This window comes from Erythrolamprus reginae, chromosome 3, assembly GCF_031021105.1.
Source record: "Erythrolamprus reginae isolate rEryReg1 chromosome 3, rEryReg1.hap1, whole genome shotgun sequence".
Taxonomy (NCBI): Eukaryota; Metazoa; Chordata; class Lepidosauria; order Squamata; family Dipsadidae; genus Erythrolamprus; species Erythrolamprus reginae.
The window spans coordinates 11869224-11891019 of NC_091952.1; the positions used below are offsets into that span (position 1 = coordinate 11869224).

At 40.2% G+C, this 21796-nt stretch overlaps 1 protein-coding gene across 1 annotated transcript in view; it reads left to right on the top strand.

Moving 5' to 3' along the window:
- RBBP8NL (RBBP8 N-terminal like) overlaps positions 1 to 21796 on the top strand; it is a 61931-nt gene that overhangs the window by 17746 nt on the left and 22389 nt on the right. The window contains exons 2-8 of the mRNA XM_070748780.1: positions 7241 to 7432; positions 7918 to 7960; positions 9979 to 10074; positions 11520 to 11632; positions 12776 to 12848; positions 16515 to 16674; positions 18592 to 18669. Of these exons, the coding sequence (XP_070604881.1) occupies positions 7366 to 7432; positions 7918 to 7960; positions 9979 to 10074; positions 11520 to 11632; positions 12776 to 12848; positions 16515 to 16674; positions 18592 to 18669 (630 nt within the window). The 5' untranslated portion in view covers positions 7241 to 7365. The remainder of the gene's footprint in view (positions 1 to 7240; positions 7433 to 7917; positions 7961 to 9978; positions 10075 to 11519; positions 11633 to 12775; positions 12849 to 16514; positions 16675 to 18591; positions 18670 to 21796) is intronic.

Here is a 21796-nt window from a genome sequence, read left to right on the forward strand (position 1 = left end):
GTGCAGTAGTTAGAGTGCAACACTGCAAGCTACTTCAGCTAACTGCTAGCTGTAGTTCAGCAGTTCAAATCTCACCACCGTCTCAAGGTTGACTCAGCCTTCCATCCTTCCGTGGTGGGTAAAATGAGGACCCAGATTGTTGGGGGCAAGATGCTGATTCTGTAAACTGCTTAGAGAGGGTTGTAAAAGCACTATGAAGTAATATATAAGTCTAAATTCTATTGCTATTGCTATAGCTTCCAGTCCAGTGATGGGCCCACATGGTTCAGATGGGATTGGCAATCCGGTAGCAGTTTTCTATGGGTTCTGGAGGCCGGCCCAGCCGCGCATGTACCCGACGTGTGTGTGCATCTCTGCATGAGATTTTGCATCTGTGCATGCTTGAGCAGGGGGCTGGACTAGAAGATCTCCAAGGTCCCTTCCAGCTCACTCACTCACTCATTCTCCTTAGTTCTATGATGGATCTCTAATTGACTAGTTTCCATCTTATTAAATTCATTTCTTCTTATTTATTTTATTTTATTTATTTATTCATTTGTCCAATACACAAATACATAGGAAGAAAAATAGACATGTAGTAATATATATAAGAGTAAAAGTGAACTTAGAGGAGAGGATATATGAAAGAAAGAAAATATATATGATAAGTGAGAGAAAGGGAAGACAATTGGACAGGGGACGGAAGGCACACCAGTGCAATTATGTACGCCCCTTACTCGCCTCTTAGGAATCTGGAGAGGTCAATCGTGGAGAGTCTAAGGGAGAAATGTTGGGGGTTAGGGGTTGACACAATTGAGTCTGGTAATGAGTTCCACGATTCGATCACTCAGTTGTTGAAATCATATTTTTTACAGTCAAGTTTGGAGCGGTTCGTATTAAGTTTGAATCTGTTGCGTGCTCTTGTGTTGTTGCGGTTGAAGCTGAAGTAGTCATTGGCCGGTAAGACATTGCAGCATATGATCTTGTGGGCAATACTCAAATCGTGTTTTAGGCGCCGTAGTTCTAGGCTTTCTAGGCCCAGGATTGTTAGTCTATTTTCGTAGGATATTCTGTTTCGAGTGGAGGAGTTGAAGGGCTCTTCTGGTGAAATATCTTTGGACATTTTCAAGGGTGTTGATGTCTGAGATGTGGTATGGGTTCCAGTCTTGCCCTCTTGTCTTGTTCTTGTCTTGCCCTTGGGTTCTTTGGAGAATAGCTTGACTCCCTCTTCTTTGTGGCAAACCCTGAGATATTGGAACATTGCTATCATGTCTTCCTTGGTCCTTATTTTCATTAATCCAGACATACCCACTTCCAGCAATCGTTCTTTATGGGTTTTATGTCCCTCCAGTCCCCTAATCATCTTTGCTGCTCTTCTCTGTACTCTCGTATGTCTGTATATTGTATCCAGCAATTCTCTGCTTAAAATTGCCTGTCATCTATTTTTTAAAGCCAGGGAAATCTGCCGTGGCAAATTAGCAGCTAAAGGAAGTTCCCCAATTTAATAAACCCACGGATTTCTTTTTAACTTCCTTTACAAGTGGAGTAACTAAGCCTGCATTCCAACCACAGGTATTAATGCAATTTGAGCTTCCTGGAAAGATTTGACTCTCCTGCAAGATTTTTCCCGTCAGGCTCTGTCACAGATCCTGAACAGAATTGGCAAAGCTCCAAACTAGTATCGTAAAACTTCGGCAAACTCCTTAGGGAAACGAGATACTATTCATCGGTCACGATAAATTAAGACTGATAGCTAAAGGACATCTTTGCAAATGCAGTAATTACCTCTGACAAGTTAGGTAATTTAGAACATAATCTATTCTCTCCCTTCAGCTTCCTACAATTGATTTGGGTCTTCAAAAATGCCATAAGGCACTCACCTATGGTGAATAACAGTATTTTTCCAGGGGAACCAGGCAATACGCTCTATAGGTATATTAAATATTTAGCTCTGCAGATCAGATTGTGTTAATTTCCTATTAATAAAATTTAATTAACTTACTTCCTTCAAAACATAAACCTGGACATAAAATATTCTATAAACCAAGCAAAATCATGCTAATAGATGTTCTGTCGGGCTCTCTGGTAGACTCCTCCCAAAAATTCACAGGTACAAATTTCAGACACACACATGTTTGAAAATTCAAAACAATGTTCTTTATAATGAAAATTCACTTAACCTAAGCCCTCTTTTGGTATAGCAAAGAGCACTCGTCTCCAAACAAACTGGTAATTTGTACAAGTCCCTTATCAGTTCTGTGATACTTAGCTTGCAGCTTCTTCTTTCACAAAGTGAAACACACTTTGCTCTGGTTTAGTTTCAAAGCAGGGGGAAATCAGCACACAAAAGGTGAAAGTCAGCAAGGCAGGCACGAAACACAACAATCAGATGAATAGAATAGAATTTTTATTGGCCAAGTGTGATTGGACACACAAGGAATTTGTCTTGGTGCATATGCTCTCAGCGTACATAAAATAAAATATACATTTGTCAAGAATCATATGGTACAACACTTAATGATTGTCATAGGGGTCAAATAAGCAATGAAGAAGCAATATTAATAAAAATCTTAGGATTTAAGCAACAAGTTACAGTCATACAGTCAACATGGGAGGAAATGGGTGAAAGGAATGATGAGAAAAACTAGTAGAATAGAAGTGCAGATTTAGTAGAAAGTCTGACAATGTTGAGGGAATTATTTGTTTAGTAGAGTGATGGCGTTCGGAAAAAAACTGTTCTTGTGTCTAGTTGTCTTGTGTCTAGTTGTCTTGGTGTGCAGTGCTCTGTAGCGATGTTTTGAGGGTAGGAGTTGAAACAATTTGAGTCCAGGATGTGAGGGGTCATTAAATATTTTCCCCGTCATCTTTTTGACTCGTGCAGTATACAGGTCCTCAATGGAAGGCAGGTTGGCAGCAATTGTTTTTTCTGCAGTTCTGATTATCCTCTGAAGTCTGTGTCGATCCTGTTGGGTTGCAGCACCAAACCAGACAGTTATAGAGGTGCAGATGACAGACTCAATGATTCCTCTGTAGAACTGTATCAGCAACTCCTTGGGCAGTTTGAGCTTCCTGAGCTGGCGCAGAAAGAACAGGTCAAAGTCAGCAAGGCAGGCACGAAACACAATAATCAGATAATCCTCCACAATGGCCAAACCCACAGGCTGCTATTTATAGCAGCCTCACTAATTACCACAGCCCCACCCAACCACAGGTGACCTCATTTTCTTTGATAATAATCTCTCAGTTGTTGTTGCCTATGCATCGCTCTCCACATGCGTGGCTGTATCATTAACCCTTGTTCTGAATCCAAGGAGGAGCTAGATAATTTATCTCATACAGAGCTGTCTGCCACACTCTCCTCCTCCCTGTCACTCATGTCTTCTTGGTCAGAGGAGCCTTCATCAACAGATTCCACCGGGGGCAAAACAGGCCTGCAGCATGTGGATGTCTCCCCCAGACCCACAGTCCTTGGGGCAGGAGCTGGGTCAGAGCTAACCACAACAATAGGTATATTAAATATTTAGCTCTGCAGATCAGATGTGTTAATTTTCTATTAATAAAATTTAATTAACTTACTTCCTTCAAAACATAAACCTGGTCATAAAATTATAAACCAAGTGAAATCATGCTAACAGAGAAACATCGTTTATATTAAACGCGACAAACTGCTTCTAGATTATATTAGCAAAGACATATATACAATACCTTTCCATGGTGCTTTACAGCCTTCTTTAACTGGTTTATAGAGTCAGCATATTGCTCCCAAGAAACTGGGTCTTCATTTTACTGATCTCAGAAGGATGGAAGGCTAAGTTAACATTCAGCCAGACACTGGGCAGAGTTAGCCTGCAACACTGTATTCTAACCACTGCACCACCTGGGCTCCCTTATTATATTATCAATAGAACCGAATTCTTTATTGGCCAAGTGTGACTGGACACACAAGGAATTTGTCTTGGTGCATATACTCTCAGTGTACATAAAAGAAAATATAGATTTGTCAAGAAACATGTGGTACAGCGCTTAATGATACTATCTAATACTATCTTATTAGAGCTGTTAAGCCAGTTGGCGACATAATATAATCCAATCAAAGTTCCTGTCCAAGGCAATGGCTAGAGTATTTAGGCAAAGCAGTAGAAGAACCTGGAGTGGCAACAGGAAGGGCATCTGGCCATTAAAACACTCTGCTAGCTACATTCAGTTGCTCATAATTCACCCCACAAGGAATTGTGGGGGGGGGGGGGGGAGAAGGAGGAAGAGGAGGAGGAAAGGAAGAGGAAGGTTAGAAACATAGAAGACTGACGGCAGAAAAAGACCTCATGGTCCATCTAGTCTGCCCTTCTACTATTTCCTGTATTTTATCTTACAATGGATATATGTTTATCCCAGGCATGTTTAAATTCAGTTACTGTGGATTTACCAACCACGTCTGCTGGAAGTTTGTTCCAAGGATCTACTACTCTTTCTGTAAAATAATATTTTCTCATGTTGCTTTTGATCTTTCCCCCAACTAACTTCAGATTATTATTACATTATTATTATTATTATTATTATTATTATTATTATTATTACTACTACTACTACTACTACTACTACTACTACTACTACTACTACAAAAACAGAGTAATGTACAGCAAACAAGATTTATATGCTGGGTTTTGTATCACAATATCACAAGTCGAACACTTACCAAGCATGATGTGTGACTGTGTGATGTATTTTTGTATGATGTGCGCAGATCTAAGTACGGTGGCCTTTTGCAACTGACAGATCGTGATTTTGTCAATGTTTATAGTTTTCAAATGCCAGCTGAGGTCTTTTGGCACTTAACAACGGTGCCAAGAAAAGTAATAAAATGGAGCAAAATTCACTTAACAACTGACTCACTTAGCAACAAGGATTTTGAGCTCAATTGTGTTTGCACATGAAGGACTATCCGTACTATTAAAACTCTACTGTCTGTCTGTTGCAGGAGTGGGTTCTAATTTATATTCTTATCCCTGACCTATGAATGAAGAATGATGAAGATGAATGTTGATGTGGATGTCTTTTCCTTTAATGTGTAGGGGTTTTAGAATTAATGTAAATTAGATTTTTATGTTTTTAGTAGTGAGTGTTTTGTACATTTAAATATTTAAATATTAAATTTCTTCACGTATTGGATTCTTTGTTGTGAGGCGCCCTGAGTCCCAGGAGACGGGCGGCAGAGAAATTTGATCAATCAATCAATCAATAAAATGAATGTATTCTATTGGCTGCTGTCAGATTCCCATGGGGCTATGCAGGGGTCAGAGCTGGGGTTGGCTGAGCTCCCAGGTTTGGCTGAAGCTTGGCTGATGCAATGTCTTTAGGAGATTGTGCAATGTAGTGAGCTCTGCTGCTAGATGGTAGAAGGTTAATCCTATTATGCCCTTGGAAGGTCAGGTCTTAATCCCATCATTCTGGAGCCAAAGGTCTTTTTTTTTGTAGATAATCTGAAATGATGGCCTGCTACTGGAACGGCAAGATGACGGCAGAAAAAGACCTCATGGTCCATCGAGTCTGCCCTTATACTATTTAATATATTTTATCTTACGATGGATATATGTTTATCCCAGGCATGTTTAAATTCAGTTACTGTGGATTTACCAACCACGTCTGCTGCAAGTTTGTTCCAAGGATCTACTACTCTTTCAGAAAAATAATATTTTCTCACGTTGCTTTTGATCTTTCCCCCAACTAACTTCAGATTGTGTCCCCTTGTTCTTGTGTTCACTTTCCTATTAAAACACTTACCTCCTGAACATTATTTAACCCTTTAACATATTTAAATGTTTTGATCATGTCCCCCCTTTCCCTTCGGTCCTCCAGACTATACAGATTGAGTTCATTAAGTCTTTCCTGATAAATTTTATGCTTAAGACCTTCTACCGTTTTTGTAGCCCATCTTTGGACCTGTTCAATTTTGTAAATATCTTTTTGTATGTGAGGTCTGCAGAACCGAACACAGTATTCCAAGATGCTCTGTTCCGGTAGCAATTTTTGGGATGCATGCACAACTGCCCCCCCCCGATGTGTACATGCATGCCCCATGTGAGATTTGGCTTCTACACATGCGCAACAAGTGAAATCCCATTTAAAGATGCTCATGCAAGCAAGATTTGGGTGATTTTTAACAATTTTTTGCTTTTGCGCATGCGCTGAAGCAAAAATATTGGCAAAAATCACTGAAATCTCACTTGCGCGCACATGTCCTCACACAACCTTTCCCTTGCTGCACATGCGCAGGTCAAATATTGCACTGACAGGCACCTGTGTGCCCACAATGGCCTCGGAGGGCACAGAAGATGACAGGCCTTCACTGATAATCTGGCCCAGTTTTTCTTAATGAGAGAAAATAATAATCTGCTGGGGGCTATTAAAGGTGGGGGCTGACTCTTTCTGTCTCCAAGAGCACGTATCTCCATTCCTCCTTTAGGGAAATACAGTGGTACCTCTACCTACACACACCTCTACATACGAACTTTTCTAGGTAACAACTGGTGTTCAAGATTTTTTTGCTTCTTCTCAAGAACCGCTTTCCACTTACAAACCTGAGCCTCTGAAACTATGACCTGAAAAGGCAGGGAGAAGCCTCCTTGGGGCCTCTCTAGGAATCTCGTGGGAGGAAACAGGGCCGGAAAAGGTGGGGAGAAGCCTCCATGAGGCCTCTCTAAGAATCTCCTGGGAGGAAACAGGGCTGGAAAAGGTGGGGAGAAGCCTCCATGGGGCCTCTCTAGGAATCTCCTGGGAGGAAACAGGGCCTGAAAGGTCTGGGAGAAGCCTCTGTGGGGCCTCTCTAGGAATCTTCTGGGAGGAAACAGGGCTGGAAAAGGCGGGGAGAAGCCTCTGTGGGGCCTCTCTAGGAATCTCCTGGGAAGAAACAGGGCCGGAAAAGGCGGAGAGAAGCCTCTGTGGGGCCTCTCTAGGAATCTCCTGGGAGGAAACAGAGCCTCCGCCCACCCTGTGGTTTCCCCAATTGCACGTATGATTTGCTTTTACATTGATTCCTATGGGAAAAATTGCTTCTTACAAACTTTTCTACCTAACAACCTGGTCACGGAACAAATTAAGTTCGTAAGTAGAGATACCACTGTAGTAAGAACATAACACCCAGGCTCCAGGGAAGCCTCTGTATTTCTGCTTTGTTTTAATATTTTTCAAAATATTTCATTCTTCCAGGAGAGTGGAGTCTTTCCCTCACTTTCCCTTTTTTACATCTCTAATTTTCTCTCTTTAGGTCAGAAGCTGAACGCTCGCAGAGGGAGAAAACTGATCTTAAACCCATCCAATCTCATTTCTTCCTCCTCCGCCCCCCTCCCCCCCCCCCCCCTTTGGACCCATCCATGTGACGATAGAAGGAACATGGCCACTGAAAATTTTGTGGAAATCTTGAACAGACTGAAGGAAACGCACGAGAAAGAAGTCCAAGGTAAGAAAAAAAGGGGTGTGTGTGTGTGTGTGTGTGTGTGTGTGTGTAAAATAGGACTGGTGCACTTGCCTGATCACGCATTGGATAAATAGATATGGGTACTAATAAGAGGGAAACATTAGCATAGGGAGGGTAGCCACGCTGGTGCACTTATGTACGCCCCTTAGTGACCTCTTAGGAATCAGGTGAGGTCAACAGTGGATAGTGTAAGGGTAAGGTTTTGGGGGTTAGGGGAAGATACTACAGAGTCAGGTAGTGAGTTCTAGGCATTAACCACTCGGTTGCTAAAGTCAGATTTTCTACAGTCAAGTTTGGAACGGTTCACTTTTAGTTTGTATCTGTTGTGTGCTCATGTATTGTTGTGGTTGGAGTAAGAACCAAGGGGAAACGTGGATGAACAACAGGACGATTTTTGCTGATTTTGTGAGCTTTTTGTGACTGTGGCTTCCCTTAAAAGATCACCGATCATTTCTGAACTTTTTTAGGCCTGCAAACCAAACTGAATGAACTAACCAATGAGAAATGTCGGTGAGTAAAACAAATGCCATCTGTCGGATGTGGGTTCTTTAGGACAAGACAGAATCCATTAAAATATAAAATAAACTTTAAAATTCATATCTATTTCTCTATCCATCCATCCATCCTTCTGTCCGTCTGTCCATCCATCCATCCGTCCATCAATCCATCCGTCGATCCTCCCTTCCGTCTGTCCATACATACATACATACATACATACATACATACATCCTTCCATCTATCTATCTATCTATCTATCTATCTATCTATCTATCTATCTATCTATCTATCTACAAGGGGTGGACAATAAAATGGAAACACTTGACTTTTTGGCATCATAATGTTTGAACATGTTCAAATCAATCAAAACTTGACATACTTTAATGTTTTTTTTAAAAAAAATTCTGTTATTTGATGTTTTTTTAAACTACCTTTTCTTTTTATGGAAATTTAAGGAAATTGGTTATAACCTTCTATAAATGGCATACTTTCAAAGAAGCTCAAACAGCAGGCACTAGTGTAACAGAAAGTGCCCGAATGTTTGGCATTTCAAGAGGTAATGTCTCAAAAGTAATGACTGCTTTTGAAAGAGAAGGGAAAACGTCCTCAGCCAAGCACAGGTGTGGTCGAAAGTTGAAGTTGTCTGAGTGAGACCGTCGGATTCTAAAGTGAATTGTTAGAGTGGATCGCGTTAGACCGCAGCTCCTAAAATCACTTCACAGCTCAATAGACACGTACACAACCCAGTTTCCACAAAAACTGTTTGAAGGGAGCTTCACAAATCTGGATTCCACGGAAGAGCTGCAAGGTGTTTCCATTTCTTTGTCCACCCCCTGTATCTATCTATCTATCTGTCTATCTGTCTATCTATCTATCTATCTATCTATCTATCTATCTATCTATCTAACTATATATCTATCTATCTATTTATCTGTCTTCTATTTAATAATGTTGCAATCAAAATTTTGTCTGGAATTTTCACATGAAATCTGAACAAACTTGATTTTTGAATAATGGTTTATTAAATATATTGCAGTACAACTGGCTGGTTGATCCACCCTAAACCATAAATTACTGTTCACTAAGCACAGGCGATGGGTATGTCAAGTGAATCCATGCAGATGTTGAATTGATAACACTGTTGTTCAGTGAATCTGGTTTCCCCATTGAGGTCACAAAGGGGGGAATCACATGACCCCCAGGTCATTGCAATCATCGTAAATGTGAATCAGTTGTCAAGCATCCAAATGTAAATCACGAGACCCAAGGGATGCTGCAATAGTCATAAGTAGTGTTGGGCGAACCGAACCTGCACAATTCGGGTCCATACCGAATTTTGTGATGTTCGGCATGCCGGATCCGAACCCAAACTTTTTTTAAAATTCGTGCTCCGGTTTGGTGTCCGTGCCGAACACCGCGAAAACCACCGCCCAGCTGTCATCTGCTGAGAAGTGGCGTCCTTAGCAACCTGCCGGTAGACGTCAAAGCTCCACCCCCAGAATCTCTTCGTGGGAGGGATTCCCCAGCTCCTTCAAAGAGAGGTCTTTTCACGTAAAAATAAACATTGTTATTTTTACGAAAAAGGACGCCACAGCGGCGCTGCAAGCAAAGGGCGGTCCTTTCACCACATAAAAACCGATGGGATTCCGGGGGCGGAGCTTTGACGTCACGTAGCGTTCACAGTTTGGGTTCAGGTTCGGTTAAGGTTCGGCCGAACTTTGCGTAAAGTTCGTCCGAACTTGCCGAACACGAACACCGTTGGGTTTGCCCATCACTAGTCATAAGCAGAGATGAGTTCCTACAGTGTTGCAAGAAAAAAATTGGCAGCCCATCACTGGTCACCGCCCTGAGCAAATTGGCAGTAGCAGAATTCAGAAACCACCCCTGGTCATCAGTGTGAAAAATGGTCATAAGTCACTTTTTTCAGTGCCATTGTAACTTCAAACAGTCACTAAGTGAACTGTCATAAATCAAGGACTACCTATACTTTTTTTTTTCTCTTCCTCCCTATTTTTTCTCCCTTGAATTAGAGACAACCAAAGAATTGAAGAGCTCTTTACCAAAAACCACCAGCTGCGTGAGCAACAAAAGGGACTTAAAGAAAATGTGAAAGTCTTGGAGAACAGGTAAATAGCTTCACCCTAGGGGGCATCTGCCCAGGAGGCGAAGATTAAAAGTGACAAGATAATGGACACAACTGCACAATTGAACCTGTCTTCCATGAACAATGGGCAAGGTTAATCCCGTAATCCAGGTTTGACAAATTGTGTTAAACCCACTTATTCATATAGAATGGAATAGAATAGAATAGAATTTTTATTGGCCAAGTGTGATTGGACACACAAAGAATTTGTCTTGGTGCATAAGCTCTCAACGTACATAAAATAAAATATACATTTGTCAAGAATCATGTGGTACAACACTTAATGATTGTCATAGGGGTCAAATAAGCAATGAAGAAGCAATATTAATAAAAATCTTAGGATATACGCAACAAGTTACAGTCATACAGTCAACATGGGAGGAAATGGGTGATAGGAATGATGACAAAAACTAGTAGAATAGAAGTGCAGATTTAGTAGAAAGTCTGACAGTGTTGAGGGAATTATATCACTATCTGTATAATAATCAACATAAGAGCATCATAATTCATACAATGAACATAATAATGCACACACATATTATCAGAGCTTGTTGCATAAATCAAAACCAGAAGTACACATAGATAACTGATTCAGCTGGATTCATTAACTTATTTATAAACATACTATTATATATACTGCTCAAAAAAATAAAGGGAACACTTAAACAACACAATATACTGTAACTCCAAGTAAGTCAAACTTCTGTGAAATCAAACATCCATTTAGGAAGCAACACTGATTGACAATCAATTTCACATGCTGTTGTGCACATTCAACTTTGTACAGAACAAAATATTTAATGAGAATATTTCATTCATTCAGGTCTAGGATGAGTGTTCCCTTTATTTATTTTTTTGAGCAGTATATATAGACTGCTATCGTATCACCTATTAGAATAGATTATATTTGATTCATTGTAAACTTTAGCTCCCAAGTGCCCTCGCCAACAATTTTGTAATTTTTGGCTAAATAAATAATGATTCTTAAATATCTGAGCTGAAAAGTGGGCTGATGAAATATCCTTGAGGTGGAGAAGGAATAACCAAGATGGTCAGAGAATAGAAATTTGGGGTCTGAGGCAGAAATGTAATTTGAAAAAACATCTCCCTGGTTTTCACAAAGATAAAGAGAGGGAGGGAGGGAGGGAGATAGGGAGGGAGGGAGATAGGGAGGGGAGATAGGGAGATAGGGAGGAAGGGAGGGAGGGAGGGAAGGAGGGAGGGAGGGAGGGAGGAAGGAAGGACATTCAGACTTCCAAGATTTCTGTTATTGTAACCTTATAATAAAAGTAATAATACCATTTAAGACTTTGATTTCCTAGTCTGGTTTACCTTGAAGTTCTGACAACGGGGTTGGTGTGATATGCCTGTTCCCAGTTGGGTTTTGATGCCCTAAAATCATCGCCCGGCTATTTTAATTATTTAAAGATTGCGAGCTGGGCTCTGCGACAGATGCCAGGTGACTCAAGAACTGGCAAAGAAGAAGCAACATGACTTTATGAAGGCCCATTTTCAAAGTCTTCAACACATCTTAATCCTAAGTAAGTTTAGCAAATGAGAAGAGATGCCTGGAAAATTTATTTATTTATTTTATTTTATTTTATTTTATTTTATTTTATTTTATTTTATTTTATTTTATTTTATTTTATTTTATTTTATTTTATTTTATTTTATTTTATTTTATTTTTTTATTTTTTATTTTTTTATTTATTTTATTTTATTTTATTATTTAGTTTGTTTGTCAAACCATTATAGGGGTGATAATTTGTACATATTAAACATTAGATAAGTAATGATAAAAAGTAACAAAAGAAGACAATAGGACAGGGACGGTAGGCACAGTGGTGCGCTTATGCACGCCCCTTACAGACCTCTTAGAAAGGAGGAGAGGTCAATTGTAGATAGTCTAAGGTTAAAGGTTTTGGGGTTAGGAGTAGAAACCACAGAATGCCATTTCTTATGTGCAAACCTTATACCAGAGGGTCCAACCTTAGTAAAATTTAAGATCTGTAGACTTACGGGTTGGGGAGTTCTGAGAGTTGAAGTCCACAAGTCTCAGAGTTGCCAAGTTTGAACAGTGTATTCATTTATTTATTTTTATTCGTTCATTCATTCATTTGTCAATACACAATACATATGGAACAGAATAGACATGAAGTAATATATATAAAGATAATATGTAAAAATAGAGGAGAAGATATATGAAAGGAAGAAAATATATATGATATATGAGATAAAGGAAAGACAATTGGACAGGGGACAAAAGGCACACTAGTGCACTTATGTACGCCCCTTACTGACCTCTTAGGAACCTGGAGAAGTCAATCGTGGATAGTCTAAGGGAGAAATGTTGGGGGTTAGGGGTTGACACTATTGAGTCTGGTAATGAGTTCCACGCTTCGACAACTCAATTGTTTTTTACAGTCAAGTTTGGAGTGGTTAATATTAAGTTTGAATCTGTTGCGTGATGAATCCTCTGCCTTATACCATGGTTGTTTAGTCTGGACTTTATGGTGAAAGACTTTTCTTAAGTTTCAGCTTGCTGGAGATCTTTGGGTCATAGGCCACTGTTCTCCATTTTTTTTTTAACAAACATCTTCCTGGGATGGGGGGAGGCGTGTAACAGAAAATAATTGAGAAGCACTGATCTAATCCAACATTTTTTATCTTTCTTTCCATTCCAGCTAATGAAATGAGTAAGCTGAGAGAGGAAAACAAGAGCCTGAAGGAAGAGCTAAAGAGGTTATGTGGTCCAGAGTAAGCATCTCTAAAATATTATCTCTTGGTGTTTGGAATACTTCAAAGCCAATCCAAAATGGCCGCCTTCTTCATATCAAAGATGGGCTGTCCCAGAATGTCTTTCTCCTGGAAAGGTCTTGGGGGAAATCGGAGAAAGCTCTTCTGCTCTGACTGGATAGTGGGGAATGGAAAGAGTTGCAGACCGCTCCTTGCAGACCGCTGGTCATTTGCATTCTTTTAGAGGGTCATTAAGGTCACCTAGAGCAATGTTTCCCAACCTTGGCAACTTGAAGATATTTGGACTTCAACTCCCAGAATTCCCCAGCCAGCGAATGCTGGCTGGGGAATTCTGGGAGTTGAAGTCCAGATATCTTCAAGTTGCCACGGTTGGGAAACACTGACCTAGAGGTTTACCTGTGTCATTAGGGCCACCTGAGTGAATCAAATTGGTGGTGCAGTTTCAGCTCCGAATACAGGGAGTTCAAAGTGAGATGGAATTGAAGGATCTCAAGAGCTCCATTACTGAAGAAGAAAATGTTCTAGTTATGTTTGGAAAGTAAATTATTATTATTATTATTATTATTATTATTATTATTATTATTATTATTAATTAGATTTGTAAGCCGCCCCTCTCCAAAGACTCGGGCGGCTCACAACATTAACGGCAATACAATACAGTACAAATCTATTTTTTTTTTAAATTAAAAAACTAATTTAAAATACATTATCATAAAACCATCAACTACACAATCATACATACTCAGTCCAACTAGTCATAATAAATAAATAATAATAATAATAATAATAACAACAACAATAACAGTAGTATTTTTAGTAGTAATTTTTAATTAATTAGATTTGTTGTTCTGCTGTTTGGGGTTTTTTGTATTCTGTGAGCCGCCCCGAGTCTTCGGAGAAGGCTGGCATACAAATCTAATAAATAATAAGAATAATAAGAATAAGAATAAGAATAAGAATAAGAATAAGAATAAGAATAAGAATAAGAATAAGAATAAGAATAAGAATAAGAATAAGAATAAGAATAAGAATAAGAATAAGAATAAGAATAAGAATAAGAATAAGAATAAGAATAATATACGGAGGGGGCGGCATACAAATTTAATAACTAAATTATTATTATTATTATTAATAATAATAATAATAATAATAATAATAATAATAATAATGTAACAACAATAACAACAATACATTTTTCACAATTTTTTATTTATTTATTTATTTATTAGATTTCTATGCCACATCTATGCCGCCCCGAGTTTGCGGAGAGGGGCGGCATATAAATCCAATAAATCTAATCTAATCTAATTTCTCGAGGTGAATCAGAGTGGCGTTCAACATTATAAATACAACAATATGTAAAGAAATCTAAATTACTGCAAAAGAATTATACAAATTACCAAAAACAGTATTAAAAACCTCATATGAATTCAAACGCATTCATTCAATTTAATCATATAAAGTATCGGCCAAATGGCCCCCCACTCCCGTCGGCAGAGGTAGGTCTTGAGAGCTTTACGAAAGACCAGGAGGGAGGGGGCAGTACGTATCTCTGGAGGGAGTTCATTCCAGAGGGCCGGGGCCACCACAGAGAAGGCTCTTCCCCATGGCCCCGCCAGGTGACATTTTTTGGCCGACGGGACCTGGAGAAGGCCGACTCTGTGGGACCTCACCAGCCACTGGGATACATGAGGCAGAAGATGGTCCCTTTGCAGCATCCCCTTGGTCATGTGATCATAATCCAGATGTTTGGCAACTGTTTCGTGTTTGTGCCATTGGCAGTGTCCCCACGGTCATGGGAAGGTCCTTTTGCGACCTTCTGGCCAGCAAAGACAAGGGGGAAACCAGGTTCACTTTAACAACCAGGTTACTAACTTATCAGCTGCAGTGATTCACTTAACAATGGGGGTCAGAAATGTCATAAAACAGAACAAAACTCCCTTAATAAATGACTCCCTTAACAACAGAAATGATGGGCTCAGTTGTGGTCGTAGGGTCGAGGACTATCTATATTCTATGTTCTGTGTACTGTACTAGAAAGTAACTTCAACTACCAGCAGATGGCACTATTGCTATATTTAAATATAGCACCAGAAAGTCTGAAATACAAATTTGGGACTATAGCAATAGCATTTAGACTTATATACCACTTCATATTGCATCACCAGCGGGCCACTACTGGAGTGGTACACTGAACCGCACCAATAGGAACCCACCTCTGAGTTACATCTAAATCCCTGTGGAATAGCATTTGGGATATTTCGCGTGGCCAAAATATCATGCAATTTTACAAGAGGATACATTATTTGCAACAGCTGATGGGGCAATGGGATAAGGTAAGACGATATATGGCGAGTAGGATCCGAGACCAAGCTATAAGAAACAAGTTGGAATCACTCTATAATACGTAAAGAAATATTTCACTCTTGGGTTTAAATGATTTATACAAGAAATACCCCCAATTGGTGGTGGGGTATGATTGATTGTCTGGTGGTGGGATCACTGAGCACATGTTATATGTAATATCTTGTGTGTGTGTTTTATATTATAAAAATATTAATAAATATTTTAAAAATATTAATAAAAAAGAGAGAGAAAAGAGGGGGCAGGAAATGGGCCCCCTGCAACTCCTGCCGGTGCTGGTCTCCCTGCCGCTTTCCAAGAAGGAAGAAGAGGATGGGGGTAGATAGTCAGCTGGAGCTGGGCACACAGCTTCATTTCCGCCAGTGGAACTGCATTCCACTCTGTCCTGCCTGCAGCCTACCCCTGAAACTATCCATGCAGCAGCCTACTACTGAAGGGGGGTCCCAGTGCTTAATTGTTCTCACTGTTAGGAAGTTTCTCCTCAATTCCAGGTTGCTTCCCTTCTTGATAGCTAAAGGTATAACAAGCAGGAAGAGGGAGATTGTGATCCCGCTATATAGAGCGCTGGTGAGACCACATTTGGAATACTGTGTCCAGTTCTGGAGACCTCACCTACCAAAAGATATTGATGAAATTGAACAGGTCCAAAGATGGGCTACAAGAATGGTGGAAGGTCTTAAGCATAAAACTTATCATGAAAGACTTCATGAACTCAATCTGTATAGTCTGGAGGACAGAAGGGAAAGAGGGGACATGATTGAAACATTAAAATATGTTAAAGGGTTAAATAAGGTTCAGGAGGGAAGTGTTTTTAATAGGAAAGTGAACACAAGAACAAGGGGGCACAATCTGAAGTTAGTTGAGGAAAAGATCAGAAGCAACATGAGAAAATATTATTTTACCGAATGAGTAGTAGATCCTTGGAACAAACTTCCAGCAGACGTGGTTGGTAAATCCACAGTAACTGAATTTAAACGTGCCTGGGATAAACATAAATCCATCCTAAGATAAAATACAGGAAATGGTATAAGGGCAGACTAGATGGACCATGAGGTCTTTTTTCTGCCCTCAATCTTCTATCTTTCTATGTTGATTATTATCCATCTGTTGCTTCTTGCCCTCCAGTGCTATGAAAAATAAATTGACCCCCTCCCCTCTCCTTTGCTCACCTGCCTTCTGATTTTTCTTTTTTTTTTATTTCCAGAACTTTTGTAAAAGCCCATGTGAGGCATTCAGTTGGATCCCTTTCAACCTTCGCTCGTTTCATCTTTGTTTTCGTTTGTTTCCTTTGTGTGGCAACAGGGACAGGCCGAAAGCTTTCAAAGCTCATCCCAGAGAAGGAAGCTTCGTCCCAGACGTGTCTCTGTCTATCCTCTCCAGCCGAAGCAGGAAACCGAGTGTCGGGAAAAACGTGAGCCCAGAGACGGAAGACGAGTATCCAGAGCCCGCTGGAAGGAGGCACGTTCCCCTGCAACTAGGCCCAGTTTGCTCTTTACTCCAATCTAGATCAGGAACAGTATTGGGTTGCTACCAGTATTGATGAGGTCGGCGCACTGGTAGTGAAGGTTTTGCTGCGCGCATAGCAGGAAGCAAAATCTCGCAAGGGCAGTGATGGGCTCCTATGGGTACGGTCAGGTACACAGAACCGGTAGAAAAAAATTTGTGGGTTTTTTTTCTTCTTTTTTTCCTTTCTGGCCTCTGGGTATGTTTTTCCTATCGCAGTAAATGAGGTTGAATGTGTATAATTTTAGAAGAGGACATCTATTCTATTCCTCCCAAGTCCCAGCTGATCAGGAGGGAATGGAAATTTTGCAGTACCCCTTCTCCTGCCACACCCGCCACACCACACCCACCAGGCCACGCCCACAGAACCATTAGTAAAAAAAATTTGAATCCCACCACTAATGCCACCCATCTGGTGGTCACATGACTCTAGGTAGCCACACCCACCACACCACACCCACCAGGTCACGCCCACAGAACCATTAGTAAAAAAAATTGAATCCCACCCACTAATACCACCCTTCTGGCAGTCACATGTCTCTAGGTAGTCTATAACGTGCCAAATTTGGGCGTTTGGCAACTGGTGTCCATTTATGACGATTGCAGTGCCTCGGGGTCGCAATATCACCATGTGTGACCTTCCCCGCTGGCTTCTGAGAGACAAAGGTCAAGGAGAGAAGCCAGACTTTCTTAACGACCACACGATTCGCTTCACAACTGCAGCATCTCGCTTAACAACGGTAGCAAAACAAAAGAGATAAAAATCACGCATGGCTCATTCAACGGCTATCCTGCTTTGCAATATGGAAATCTGAACCCTGATTGTGGTCCTAAGGCAAGAGCTTCCAATCCTGAGCCAAAGGGATCCATCCATGGTACTTAGTGCCTTCCCAACGGTTTGATTTATTTATTTGTTTGTTTGTTTGTTTGTTTAGTCCAATACACAATGAGGGTTTTAGTGGGTGTATATATATATATATATATATATATATATATATATATATATATATATATATATATACACACACACACACACACACACACACACACACACACACATGATGAAGGTTATAGAGGAGATACTCATAGTAAAATATATCTAAGAAAGTATAGAAAAGAAGATATAGTAATAGAACATATCAATGAAAGAATAGAAGAAGAGATATAGGAATAGAAGAAAGTTATAGGAGATACAGGAGAGCAATAGGACAGGGGACGGAAGGCACTCTACTGCACTTGTACTCGCCCCTTACTGACCTGGATAGGTCAACCGTAGATAATCTAAGGGTAAATTGTTGGGGATTTGTGGATGACACTATGGAGTAATGAGTTCCATGCTTCGACAACTCGGTTACTGAAGTCATATTTTTTACAGTCAAGTTTGGAGCGGCTAATATTAAGTTTAAAATCTGTTGTGTGCTCTTGTGTTGTTGTGGTTGAAGCTGAAGTAGTCGCCGACAGGCAGGACGTTGCAGCATATGATCTTGTGGGCAATACTTAGATCTTGTTTAAGGCGTCTTAGTTTTAGGCTTTCTAGCCCAGGATTGAAAATCTAGTCTCGTAGGGTATTCTATTTTGAGTGGAGGAATGAAGGGCTCTTCTGGGGAAGTATCTTTGGACATTTTCAAGGGTGTTGATGTCTGAGATGCAATATGAGTTCCAAACGGATGAGCTGTATTCGAGAATGGGTCTGGAAGTGTGAGATTGGGACTAAACCAGAATTTCCAGCATATTTTATGGGTGATTATGTCGGCTAGCAATTTTAGGAACTGGATTCTCAGTGGATTCAGAGAGCTCCAGGTTGGGAAGGATGGTTTACTGCATCTCCCCTTCATAATCTGAAATAAATGTGTTATTTTTCCTTCTTACAGATGAGTCTCCTGAACACAGGCTTTCTCCAGAAAGTAGAATCTCCCCTAACATCCTTCTCCAGGGTGATCATGCTCTGGATATGGTAAATGATTTTCTGTCAAACCTTAAATCTTTTTTTTGTCTTCCTTCCTCACATCCTTGGGCTAGAGGCTATTAGCATGTCAAAGAATTATGTACAATATTCCTAAGACAAAACTATACAGAGTAAATGTGTTGTTACCCTGTTTCCCCAAAAATAAGACGTACCCCATAAAGTAAGGCATGTCAGAGGTTTTGCAGAATTTGCTAATATAAGGCACCCCCCGAAAATAAGGTGTAGTCAAGTTTACATACGGTACGGTGGAAAAACATACGGTACCGTTCAAAGCTGTTCATAGCGGTACCGTAATAATGTGGCGTCCCCTGCTGGCCCCTTCCATCGCTTTGTGCCATCCAGTACAGCAGACAAAGTCTGCTGCTGTCTCACCACCATTACAGTCTCCACTACAGTGCGTAGACTGTAGTTCCTCTGGTGGCCGGAAGCTGCAATAGCAGGAGTATACTGTTGTACCATATAAGTGCCGTCGTTTGTGTGTGTGGCTGCCATACTGACAGGTACCGTACCATAATCATATGGTACACTTTCTTTGGGGGCGTCAGCTTTTCTGCCTGTGAATTTTTCTTATTTGAGAAATATAAGGCACCCCCCAAAAATAAGACGTAGCACAACTTTTGGAGCAAAAATTAATATAAGAGAGTGTCTTATTTTCGGGGAAACACAGTAGTAGATAGCCAGCCAATAACCTAGACCAATCCAATTTAAGTATAAATATTATTTGCATATATCCAATAGAATAGTCAGTAACAATCCAAGTCATTCACAGAGACATCAATCAATCATATAGAAATACAAACCGAAATCAGAACACACAGTTCTCTACACACAGCAATTCTACAATGATTCTTCCCCAAGAGGAAAATGTTGCTGGGTCACACAAGGAATTTGTCTTTGGTGCATATGCTCTCAGTGTGCATAAAAGAAAAGATACATTTGTCAAGAATCATGAGGTACAACGTTTAATGATTGTCATAGGGTACAAATAAGCAATCAGAAAACAATCAATATTAATACAAATCGTAAGGATACAAGCAACAAGTTACAGTCATAAGTGGGAGGAGATGGATGATAAGAACAATGAGAAAACTAATAGTAATGCAGCCTTAGTGAATAATTTGACAGTGTTGAGGGAATTATTTGTTTAGCAGAGTGATGGCGTTCGGGAATAAACTGTTCTTGTGTCTAGTTGTCTTGGTGTGCAGTGCTCTGTAGTGACGTTTTGAGGGTAGGAGTTGAAACAATTTATGTCCAGGATGCGAGGGGTCAGTAAATACACCCGGAACCGCCTTCTACCGCACGAATCCCAGCGGCTGATGAGGTCCCACAGAGTTGACCTTCTCCGGGTCCCGTCGACCAAACAATGTCATTTGGCGGGCCCCAGGGGAAGAGCCTTCTCTGTGGCGGCCCCGGCCCTCTGGAATCAACTCCAATTGAGATCAGAACTGCCCCCACCCTCCTTGTCTTTCGTAAATTACTCAAGACTCACCTTTATCGCCAAGTATGGGGGAGTTAAGATATTCTTTCCCCCTAGGCCATTACAAGTTATGCATGGTATTTTTGTGTGTATGTTTGGTTTTACTATAAGGGTTTTTAGTTGTTTTATTAAATTGGATTGTTACATGCTGTTTTTTATCATTTTTGTTAGCCGCCCCGAGTCTGCGGAGAGGGGCGGCATACAAATCCAATAAATAATAATAATAATAATAATAATTTTCACGACCCTCTTTTTGACTCGTGCAGTCTACAGGTCCTCCTCAATGGAAGGCAGGTTGGCAGTAATCGTTTTTTCTGCAGTTGTTATGTCACCATGGATAGATAACCTGAAGGCTGGATAAAGTGAGAAGGAATCAGGTCACAGCTTCTCTGTAAAAAACATTGATTGTCTGCCCAAATTATTAATCCTGTGTTTAATGAGCAATTGTGTTTAATGTCCCTGTTTTATAGAAGCTGGAGAATTTGGCTTGGGATTATTCTGCAGCCTTCAAAGTGATCTATTTATAATCTATATTTGTAATGAGCAGGTCTCCTGGGAACTTTCCAATTTAATGACTCTGTTCTGCTAACTTACTTAATTGGGGCACTTGGGAGATAATGTATTGTAGGAACAGCAAAACTGGGTTAATTAACTGACCTAGTCAACTACTATAGTTCCAGAAGGTTATTTTTAACACAAAGTGGATCCAGGTATACCCAAGGGTTACACTCGCCCCAAAAGGGAGACCGGCCAACCAGCTGACCCATTTTGCTTTCTCAGCCTCTTTTTCTTGAAGACCTGGGGGTGCAGGAGATGAAAAATTAACCCTTGCCATTCCAGAATTCATCACCATGGGCTGGTGCCACAGAGCACAAGCCTTCTGATTGGCAGCAGCATCTACGCCCAATTGGAAAGAGAGAAATGATTATCTATCTATATATACCTAGCTATCCCGCTATCATCTACCTATCTCCTCTATCATCTATATATCTTTATCCATCCATCTATTCATCTATATCTATCATCTTTCTATCTATTTAGTTCTACCCCTCTATTTTAATAATCTGTCAGTCTGGCTGCCTTCCTTTTATTTACCTATCTACCGAATCTACCATATCTATCTATCTATCTATCTATCTATCTATCTATCTATCTATCTATCTATCTATCTATCTATCTACCTACCTACCTATCTACCTACCTACCTACCTATCTGACTGACTGACTGACTATCTCTATAGAGATCCATCCATCCATCTCCATCCATATCCTATTCATCTGTGTCTGTCTGTCTGTCTATCATGTATATCATCTATCTATCTACCTATCTATCTATCTATCTATCTATCTATCTATCTATCCTATCTATCATATTATTATTGTTTTATTATTATTTATTAGATTTGTATGCCGCCCCTCTCCAAAGACTCGGGGCGGCTCACAACAGTAATACAAAAACAATATAACAGTGAGACAAATCTAATATTAAAATAAAACATATCTAAAACCCCAACAATTTAAAACCATACAACACATGCATACCAAACATAAAATATAAAAGCCTGGGGGAGGATGTCTCAGTTCCCCCATGCCTGACGATAAAGGTGGGTCTGGAGTAATTTGCGAAAGACAAGGAGG